The 11018-nt window shown below is 39.9% G+C and overlaps 1 protein-coding gene across 3 annotated transcripts; it reads left to right on the top strand.

Annotated features, from left to right (window-relative positions):
* The first annotated feature begins 2133 nt into the window (after positions 1-2133).
* Positions 2134-4706, top strand: LOC132037667 (uncharacterized). 3 transcript variants are annotated; one of them, XR_009409958.1, is made up of 4 exons: positions 2134-3162; positions 3252-3687; positions 4078-4225; positions 4521-4706. XR_009409958.1 is itself a non-coding variant. In XM_059428216.1 (3 exons), exons 1-2 carry the CDS (start codon positions 2149-2151, stop codon positions 3648-3650), a joined length of 1413 nt encoding a protein of 470 aa, XP_059284199.1. In that variant the 5' UTR covers positions 2134-2148; the 3' UTR covers positions 3651-3687; positions 4078-4706. The 3 variants fall into 3 exon arrangements, 1 of the variants encoding a protein (XP_059284199.1); XR_009409957.1 differs by having other exon boundaries at positions 4078-4221; XM_059428216.1 differs by having other exon boundaries at positions 4078-4706.
* Positions 4707-11018: the final 6312 nt, after the last annotated feature.

Raw genomic sequence — 11018 nt, forward strand, 5'->3', positions numbered from 1 at the left:
TCGGGAACATCAGGGCACGATATCTAAGAATGTGAAGCTTTCAAGCAGTGTTTTAAAAGGCATTTTTGGGGCGAGGCGTACCTAAATTGCCCAAGGCTATGGTGGGGGGCGAAAGTATCGAAAGGCGTACGCCCAGCAATTTGGGGCGTACGCCCGGGCGTTGAGGCGCGTTTTATAATGAGGCGTAAGCCCAAGATACTTCTTCAAATTAAAACCAAATTTGCTCCATAAGTCCTTAAATTAATACTCAAATTCTGAAAGTCCCTTTTTTTATTTGGCTAGAAGCCCTAATTTATTATCTTTCCCAAATCCCAATCCGTATGTTGTCCTCTCCTTTAGTCTCCCACTCTCCCATAAACAACGAACAATCAATTTTCTCCAAAGACAAAGAGAAATCCATTCCCCATTCCCCATAGCAGCAAATTAGGAGTTTATATTGCTGGTTAGTCATCCTCTTTGTTCCTCCATGTAGACAAATTCTTTACTCTTTTCAACTCAAGTTGCTTTTTACTCTTTTTATTTTTTCACTGTTAGTTTGTAAATATGTATGTAAACTAGTTTTTCAAGTTTATTATTGTTTCTCTTGATTTCGTTTAAAATATATTAGGAGATTATATGTGTGCATGCTTCTATGTGTGTTGATTGAAAATATGAGAAAGTGGGTAACTGGGTAATGGGTATAATGTTGATTGTTGAATAACTTTGATTTTTGTATTTAGAACTTCTAATGTAAAGTAATTTTCAATGGGTAAGAAAATAAGTCAGTTTTTTTTTTTTTGTATGAAAAGTGCACTACATTGTAAAATTCTCTCTGTGATTTCCTAATTTGTCCTAGGTGTTTCTTATAAAACACTGATCCGAAACATGTGAAAACACTGAGCTCTCTAATTTGAGAAAATGGCCAGACGAACTTCTCAATTCTCAATGGCAAAAAAGTTTCTTTCTTTATTTTTTTATTCATAATCTTCTCCTTTTCCGTCGCGACGAACTACCACAATAGCAGGAGGTATGTTCGCTGCGATTTTACTCATTACAGTTGTTTCTTTTTTAAAGGGCTTCAATAATAACCTTTGGAAAAAACAAAAACAAAAAAAATTGACTTTAAACAGCTAAGATATTGGTGTGAACAGTTTCTAATATCCATCACAAATTAGAATTTGCTTTGTTATGAAAGAAAACGGGGGATTCTTTTAAGTTATGTTTAAATACTTATCTTCCTGAGTAGTCCACAATATATGCTTCAAAATAAAAATATCTTTTTTTCATGTCTAAACTTTTGCTTTGCTTTACAAAATAAAAATGATAAAATTCAAACTTTTAACTCCTTTCTCTTGTACTAGCAGGTGAACTCTTCAAAATTTGCAGAAAATGGATGAAGCGGAGTCTCTAGACGTGAGCAGAAAAGATCCTGTTTGGAAGTAACAATCTCAAATCCGAATGAGAAGTATTTTAAGTGTAAGTTTTGCAAGCAACAATGTACGAGCACTATCAACCGATTGAAACATCATTTAGCAGGTACTCGTAAAGGAATGAAGCCTTGTCCCAAAGTTCCTGGTGATGTAGCAGTAGAATGTAATAAAGTATTACAGGAGTTGAAAGATTCAAAAGCTAGGCGAAATGCTACTATGGAAGAAATCCGAATTGCTGCAACTGGAGGTAGTCATATTGGTGGTGAATCTGGTAACTCGTCATGTAATGACGCTATATCACCAAAGCTCAGAGGTCCTATAGATAATTTTGTAAATTCTCAAACTAGGCAAGCTACTTTGAATTCTAAATGGAAAAAAAGAGGAAAGAAAATTAGTTTGTCAACAGATTGGCCGATTTTTCTTCTCAAGTGGGATTCCATTTAATGTTGCAAACGATCCTTACTATTTGCCGATGTTTGACGGAGTAGCAAACTTTGGGCCAGGTTTTCAGCCTCCAACGATGCATGAGCTAAGAACATGGATACTAAAAGAAGAGGTAGCCAACATTAACAGGATGCTAGAAGAACACAAAAATTCATGGAAGCAATATGGTTGTTCTATAATGTCGATAGTTGGTCGGATGGAAAAAAGTAGATGTTTCATCAACTTTCTTGTGAACAAATTTTACGGTACTTTTTTAAGATCTATTGATGCGTCTGATTCAATAAAAACTGGTGAGATGCTTGCATCGCATTTGAATAAAATTGTAGATGAAGTTGGGGAGGTCCAAATGATAACTGATAATGGTTCAAATTTTGTCAATGCTGGAAAAAGGATGTTGGAAACTCGACCTCATATGTATTGGACCCCATGTGCAGCACACTGCATCGATCTCATGTTAGAGGATATAAGTAAGTTGAAAATTCATCAAAAGACACTCAAAAAAGCAAAAGATGTGGTAAAGTTCATTTATGGGCATACTAGGGTGTTGGATTTGATGAGATCTTTCACGAAGAATCATGAACTTCTTCGTCCTGCTGTTACTCGTTTTGCTACTGCATATCTGACTCTTCAAAGTATTCAGAAACAAAAACAAGCTCTTCGATCTATGTTCTCTTCCGAAGCTTGGAATACTTCTACATGGGCTAAGAAACACGAAGGAGTGAAAACAAGAGCTACAGTTCTATTTGATCAAAACTTTTGGCCTCACATTGCTTACTGTGTGAGGAGTGTTACTCCTTTAGTGAGTGTTCTACGGGAAGTTGATTCAGAAGAGAAGCCTTGTATGGGATATATGTATCATTTGATGACTAAGGCTAAGGAAAATATAGCTTTCAATTGTGGTAATAACGAAAAAAAGTATGGTCCTGTTTGGAGAAGAATAGATGAAAGATGGATGAGCCAACTTTATCGTCCATTACATGCTGTGGGGTATTATTTGAACCTGCAATTGCGATTTGAAAATAAATTCTCTGATGAATTTGAAATCAAAGAAGGTTTACATAATTGCATAGAAAGGATGTTAGATTATGATGAGAGATTAAAAGTGGATATCCAGTTAGATTGTTACGATCACTTGAGAGGCGATTTTGGGAGCCAGTTAGCCATGGATTCAAGAAAGATGCGATCTCCTGCTGATTGGTGGATGCGCTTTGGAGGTCGAACTCCAGAGTTGACAAAATTTGCTATTCGCGTCTTAAGTCTGACTTGTAGCTCCTCGGGCTGTGAAAGAAATTGGAGTACCTTTGAGTCGGTAAGTGGTATGCTTTTCTTTAATTCGTATTTGTGTTTTCTATATGATGATTGATGATAACTGGATTTTTTTTTTCCAACATTTACTAGATTCATACGAAAAAAATAAATAGGCTTGAGCATTGCAGGATAAATGCTTTAGTTTATGTAAGATATAATACAAGATTAAGAGAGCGGAGCATCAAAAGAAAAATGCACAAGATTGATCCTATTTTGGTTGATGAAGTTGATTCGGATGATGAATGGATTACTGAAAGAGAAGAAGAACCTGTACTTCCTGAAGAACCTTTGTGGCTTGACGAGGAGAACTTATTTGATGTCGATGTTATTAAAATGGTGTCATGTACTCCGTATGAGGATGAGCTTATTCATGATACTACAATTGATGTCGGTAGTACACAAAATACAAGTGAATCTGGTCCTTTTAACAAAAAGCAGAAAGTAGCTGAAATTTCAGCTAACTTTGCCACATCTTTCTCAGTACCTTGAGAGATTTCTGCATTCTTCTCAACCACAGAGGTATCAGGTATATGAACTAATTGCTTTTGCACTAAACCAACTGAATTTGTTTTCACTATTTCATGTATTGCGACTACTTGATTTGAGCTTCCTCCACTTGATCAGTCCCTTCCTCTAAAGCAGCAAACTTATTAGTAGTTGGCACACAATTAGAGTTAGGAACAATAACTTGCACTTCTTTTCCCGCACTTTGATTGATACGATCGTCAGACTGTATCTGCGACCTTGCACCTTGATTTTGTCCAACTCCATTGCTCCTATCCTGCTTGTTTCCCTTGTTGGTTCGCCATTTGTACATGTCTAGCTCTCACATCTTTTTCATATGTATCAACTACTGTTATCAAAAGAAAATATATGCTGTAATTTCATTGAAAAGATAATTTTTTGTAATTCTAAGATTTACAGAGGGGCAATTCTTCTTCACAAGTTCAAATAGATGAAGGACTGCCAGATGTGGATATTGTTGATGAAGCAAGATGGACTACTACAAACACTCTGAATTTGAATGACGATGAACTCCACTTTGATAGCGATTGACTGTGTCTGTAACAAACCTTGTCCCTCTTTTTTTTTTTTTTTTGTTCTTTTGATATTTTTTTATCTGAATGAGTTTATGGAAATAATAGAAAAACTCTCATCTTGTTTTGGAGGGGGATTTTAGCTGTATCAGTTTATTACCAAGTTGTGCATCCACATTTACCACCTCTGTAACATTTTCTACATTATTTTGAACCACAGAAGTATAAGATACTTGCACCCACTGCTTTTGTACTAAGTCACCAACTGCATTTTTCTATTTGTTGTACTAAGTCACCAACTGCTTTTTTCTATTTGTTGCAGGCCTTTTGACCTTTTTGCTCTCATGGATGAAACCTACTCTCAAGAAAATAGGCTAGACAAAGTGTATTTTTTGATCACCTGAATGTTGAATTCTTCATTTTGTTCCCAAATGGGAGTTGATGTATTTATGCTGAACTTTCATAAGCAAACTTGTGCTTGTAAGTAGTGTATAATAGATTGTTTTGACTAGTTTTTGTGGGAATGGAGTACATCAATATATATATATATATACTTCACTTATTTATAGTTTTCTTCAATTTTTATGCAATTTTACCAATTTTAAGATATTTGTTGTAATTATATTATTTTATAAAATACTCAAATTTAAATACCCGTGGGGCTTACGCCCTGTGCCTCGGGGCTTACGCCCGGGCAAGGCATACGTAAAACGCCTCGCCTTACGCCCGCGCCTTTTAAAACACTGCTTTCAAGTTCGAATTGGAACATGTGGTCCACATTGGGGAAATTTGGATAGTGCTCCCACCCTGCTAATCGGAAGTAGGGCCTTCGGTCAAACGAGCGGTTGTAAGGACAACAACCCGTTTCGATCTCGAGAACAGGTCATTTTTTGGTTAGGCTTAGGGGTTCCCTTCTTGTGATTTTAAAAGTTTGTCCCCCTCCCCTTTTTATTTATATGTAAAAGAAACTACGTTCGACCTGATGTCCGAAGGAAGGATACGTAGGAAGCCCTTATCGGGCCTGGTCTGGGAAGCTTTTGGGTAGTATAGGTTTAGCAAGAATATTTTATATGTAAACTAAACTATGGAAGGGCTTGATTTCCCATGGAGGGATACGTAGGAAGTCTACGTAAGACTTGACCCCTATATTATATAAATATATATTTTCCCATATTTATTTAGCGTAAGCAAGCGTCGAGAAGATCGTTTAAAGAAAATCAACCATACACTATCATACCAAAATCCAAAGCAACTCAAGAGAGCCAAAATACCCAAAAAACTTGGGAATAGGGGATCCATCAAACGTTTAAATCAAATACATGAATTTTATGTGCTCTTTGTGCTTATATGCCAACTACGTGCAATATTTTTCTTTTCTGTTATTGTCTAATGAACTAAAGTCATTTGCTTTTGAGTAGTTTTTCCCTTATAGAAAAGGTTGAGCCGTGTTGTTCCACGCTGGCATATTTCACTAGATCAAAAGCTTCAATAGTATTCCTTTCCCAACAAGAAAGCAACAATAACTGGTACTTCGGAGGACAACCACAATCTGAATAACCTCGTCATCAGAGTTTCGCCCCCCACTGAACCCAAAAGAACTCTCGCACTCCGAGGACATGATAAAAATGCTGCTTGAGAAAGTTGATGACCTTCAAGAGAAGGTCGAAAGAGCTGAATTGGCCAGCGCAGCCAAAGAAACACCTACTGAGGCGAGAAGGCCTTCTCCACCTTTTCCATATCTTAGCTCACCACTACCAGACCATTTCCCACTTACCCCGCTGGAACAATACCACTCCCCGCTGATCCAACCATATCCTACTACACCCCACCACCTCTCAACATTGTCCAAATTCCTGGAACCACCAACTCAGTGCCATCATACCAAGCACCTCAGCCCACTCATTCCCACGCTACTATACGTCCAAGTACCATTTCCTTACCTACCGCAAAAACTACATACACACCTAAAAGCCACCCCGTACACCCAACCGTTTCTTTCCATACCCCTATCACACTAAGCCTCTTTTTCCCAGATCACCAGGAGCTTGACCATTATGAGGGGATGGAAAAGGCTTGGAGAGCCAAACAAGACAGTCGCAACAAAGAAGTAGATCGCAAGATGGCTAAAATGCTAGAGCAGTCCACGAGAGCTACTCGCAAGGCAACGGGCTTGAGCTATTATGATCTCTGTATGCATCCAAGCTTGGATCTACCTGAGGGCTTCGAAGTGCCTATGTTTGAAATGTTCAATGGAACAGGAAATCCTAAGGCCCATTTACGAGCCTATTGTGACCAACTGGTCGGTGTCACAAATAATTCGGCACTCATCATGAGGCTATTCAGCCGAAGCCAAACCGAAAAGGCCTCCGAATGGTTCACTGCGCAAGACATACACTGATGGGCTTCATGGGAAGACATGATGGGATCTTTTATGGAAAGGTTTTGATTTACCGTTGAAACAGTTCCACACCGGTACTACCTACAAAAGGTCAAGAAGAAGTCCACAGAGAACTACCGTGATTATGCGAGCAGATAGAGGGCCAAAGCCGCCCGGTACAACCACCGATGAGCGAGGAAGTGCTAGTCTCCATTTTCATCCATTCACAAGAAACGAACTTCTACGATCAAATGCTTTCAAGGGTCGAAAGGCCATTTTCCGAATTAGTAAAGATGGGAGAGGCCATAGAAGATGGTCTTAAATTGGGAAGAATTATAAGCGTAGCCGGCAAAGCCATCGGACAAAGCACTATGGGACTCACTAGGAAGAATAAAGAGGACGTGGAAAAATTTTCCCATACACTCAGCCCAAAGCCCAAAAAGAAAGAGGAGCTACAATGAAAGAGGAGCTACAATCTCCCATCGAAGTCTATCAATCACCACCACCAAGTGCCTACTTATCAACAACATACAACCCTGTGCCCGTTTATTATGCACAACTCAATTTCTAAACACACCACCAAACTACCAAGCTCCACAAACAACCTTTCAAACACCACCATCAAACTACCAAGCACCATATCCAAATTACCAAATTCCTGCACCTGACTACAAAGCCCCACAAAATAACCCACCAACAAATTACCAAAACCAACCACCGCCAAATGCCTACAATTGGCCGCGTCCTAACTTTGAGAAAAAGCCTACCTACGTGTTCAAACCATTGCTAGAAACACGAACTAAACTGTTCGAGAGGTTAAACGTTGCAGGAATGATCCAAGCGGTCCCACTAAATGTCGTCAATCCCGAAAATGGATTCTTCCGAGCAGAACAAACATGTGCCTACCATTCTGGGGGAAACTGACACAATATTGAAGATTGTATCACCCTGAAGCATAAGATACGAGATTTGATTAACAAAAAGGAGATCTTTCTTCAGACTGCCACACCAAACGTGAACACCAATCCCCTGCCTAATCATGGAAACAACACGATTCACATGATAGAAGGGGAAGAAGATTGGGCCATGTGTAAGCCTGTGATCCGAGATCCAATCCAAGCACTTGAACAAACAGTGGCGTCACTCACAATACAAGGGCTTCCACAGTTTAGAGTGCTATTCCCCATGCTAGTCATAGTGCCGGTATCTCAAGAGGTGACAGTTACACTAAGAAAGGAATTCATTGTGCAAGCAGCAGTTGCCTATTGAATGATGCGGTCTGGTGATGTTATACTCCCAAAGAATTGGCCCAAGGAGCGCCAAGAAAAGAAGGGAACCAAAGAAGGCCCATTACAGAAGGCGAGGCCGACGACTTCTGGCGCCGGATGTAGCCCAAAAAATATTCCATTGTGGAACATCTCAAGAAAACACCATTGTAGATATATGTACTAGCATTATTACTGAGCTCACCTCAACACCATTTGGCTTTAATGAAGGTGCTAAACGAAGCCCATGTCCTCGCAGGAACAGGAAGTGAAAATATAGCTGAGATGGTTGCACGTCATGAGAGAACATCAAATCTCTTTCACAAGTGAAGTGCTGCCCAGGGAAGGCACAATGCACAATAAGGAGCTGTATGTCACCGTGATATGCCGAAAAAAAGTGGTAACTCGAGTTTTAATCGACAACAGGACTGGTCTCAATATCTGTCCTGAATCCACACTTAGCCAATAAGGATATGATCTTGGGAAGATTCTCTAAAGCCGTACAAATATAAAAGCATTTGATGGAGCTCAATGTGACCCCGTCGGGGAAGTCGCCCTTTGTATCCAAATAAGGCCCGCTGAGTTCATCACCGAGTTCCAAGTCGTGGAGATAGCTGCTAACTACAACTTGTTGTTAGGAAAAATGTGTTCACATGCAGGAGCCATACCATCCTTACTTCATCAGGCTGTAAAGTTTGTGTGGGATGACCATGAGGTCATAATTCACGGAGAGGGTAGTATCCATAACTACTCAAACAACTCGGTGCCAGTCATGAAAGAAACTCCCAAAGGGAAAGATTTCCACGTGGTGGAATTAGTTGGGGCTGCCCATAAAGAAGGTTCCACACAAGTACCCATGCCTGCAGTCTACAAAATGATTGCCTCGACTATGCTCCAAAAACGGGTTTGGGACCGGGCGAGGTCTCAGAACGGACCAGCACGGCATCATAGAGCTAATCCCCATTCCTTGAGACAACTTACGCTTCGGGTTAGGGTATGTTCCCAATGATGATGAGATCTCCAAAGCCAATAGGAAGAAGAAAGGCCCTGCAAAGCTGCACAAGCCAATTCCGAATTTGTACCAGTCATTCCTATTAAAGATGCCCCTGCCAGAAGATGGAAGCAGAGACGAAGGGTTAGGGATGTTATTCTGAGAGAAGGACTGCCTACTGATATTAAAAGATGCATTGAAGCACCCACTATCCGCGATGCTGATTCGGGCAAACAATTATTCAACTAGACCTCTACTCCACTCTTGGATCTTCGGTAAAGAAATGATGAATTTATGCTTTAAACCTGCGAGAATCAATCGAGGCCCGATTACTAACCATCTGCACTTTTTAATTACCTTGTAATGTTTTCAAAAATGGAAATGACTCAATGTTAATCCGAGTCAGGACCACAGTCTATACTTCTTTTCAGTTGAAATTAATGAAGCCTCGAATTATGGAAAAAATAACCTTTTCTTTTTACTTACGCATATGTTTCATACTAACCTTGATTTGCCTTGATTTTTAATAATAAAAATGATAAAACAACCTTAAATGTCATGATATGTCGCAAAACGAGTGAGTCAAGTGATGTAGGTGAAGAGGAATACGAAGAGTACAGCGAAGAAACAATGTTTCCTAAGGGTCTTGTAGAAGAAGTAGAATAATTTGAGAATGATCAAAAGCCGAAAAAAGATGAGACAGAAGCAATCAATCTAGGAGATGAGGAAATAATCAAAGAAACCAGGATAAGTGCGCATTTGGAAGCACCGCAAAAGGAAGAGCTAATAAACTTGCTAAGAGAATATGTGGATATTTTTGCATGGTCATACGCTGACATGCCAGGTTTGAGCACCAGCATAGTGGCCCACAGACTACCCATCAATGTGGGAAACCAGGAAGTTTAAGCCAGATCTTAGTATCCGCATCAAGATGAAGTGGAAAAAAATATTAAGTCCAGAGTAGTGGAAGTAACTACATGGTTGGCCAACATAGTGCCGGTACCCAAGAAAGACGGAAAGATTTAAATATGCGTAGACTACCGAGACCTCAATCGGGCTAGTCCCAAGAAAACCTTCCCACTCTGAAACATCCACATAATCATTTATAACTGCGAAAAACACGAGTAACAATCATTCGTGGATTGCTTCGCAGGATATCATCAAATCTTAATGAGCGAAGAGGATGCGGAAAAGACAACCTTCCTCACCCTATGGGGGGTGTATCACTACAGAGTAATGTTGTTTGGTCTCAAGAACACCAACGCCACTTACATGAGGGCTAAGAACATTTTTTTTCATGACATGATCCACAAGGAAATTAAAGTATACGTGGACGATGTCATCATCAAGTCGAGAGAAAGCTCGGAGCATACCACACATTTACGGAGGTTCTTCGATAGACTCCGGAGATTCAACTTGAAGTTAAATCCAGCCAAATGTGCATTTGGAGTACCTGCTGGAAAACTGTTAGGATTCATAGTCAGCCGGATGGGCATAGAGCTAGACCCATTGAAAATCAAAGCCATCTGATTGCTTCCCCCTCCGAAGACTAAAAAGAGGTCATGAGCGTTCTAGGAAGGCTAAATTACATTGGACAGTTCATAACCAGTCCACCATTATCGCGGAGCAAATACTCAAGCTACTAAAGAAGGATGCACTGACAAAATGGACTGAGGAGTATAAAAAAAAATTCGACGCCATTAAGAAATACTTGTCCAATCCACCGGTCTTCGTACCTCCTAGGCCTGAGAGCATTGTTGCTATACTTGCCAGTATCAGATAATGGTTTTGGATGCGCGTTAGGACAACACAATGAAATCGGCAAAAAAAAGCATGCATTTACTATTTGAGCAAGAAGTTCACCGCACAGGCAAGATACACACTAGTGGAAAAGACATGTTGGTCCCTTACATGGGTAGTCCAAAAGCTGAGGCACTACCTGTCGTCATACATTACTCACCTTATATCCAAGATAGATCCACTGAAATACATCTTTCGCCAACCCATGCCTATCGGGAAATTGGCCAAATGGCAAATGCTATTGAGCAAATTTAACATTGTATACATAGCATAAAAATTCGTCAAAGGACAAGCATTGGCAGACTTACTGGCTGAAAGCCCATATGAAGATTTCGAACCACTTCGAGCCTACTTCCCAGATGAGGGAGTACTGACGATAGAAGAAGA

This window comes from Lycium ferocissimum, chromosome 11 (genome assembly GCF_029784015.1).
Source record: "Lycium ferocissimum isolate CSIRO_LF1 chromosome 11, AGI_CSIRO_Lferr_CH_V1, whole genome shotgun sequence".
Taxonomy (NCBI): domain Eukaryota; kingdom Viridiplantae; phylum Streptophyta; class Magnoliopsida; order Solanales; family Solanaceae; genus Lycium; species Lycium ferocissimum.

Bases quoted from the DNA above. Each gene is read 5' to 3' on its own strand.
- LOC132037667 (XM_059428216.1), top strand. From the start codon at position 2,149: ATGCTTGCATCGCATTTGAATAAAATTGTAGATGAAGTTGGGGAGGTC. The intron at 3,163-3,251 runs GTAAGTGGTATG...AACATTTACTAG, and splicing joins ATTGGAGTACCTTTGAGTCG to ATTCATACGAAAAAAATAAA.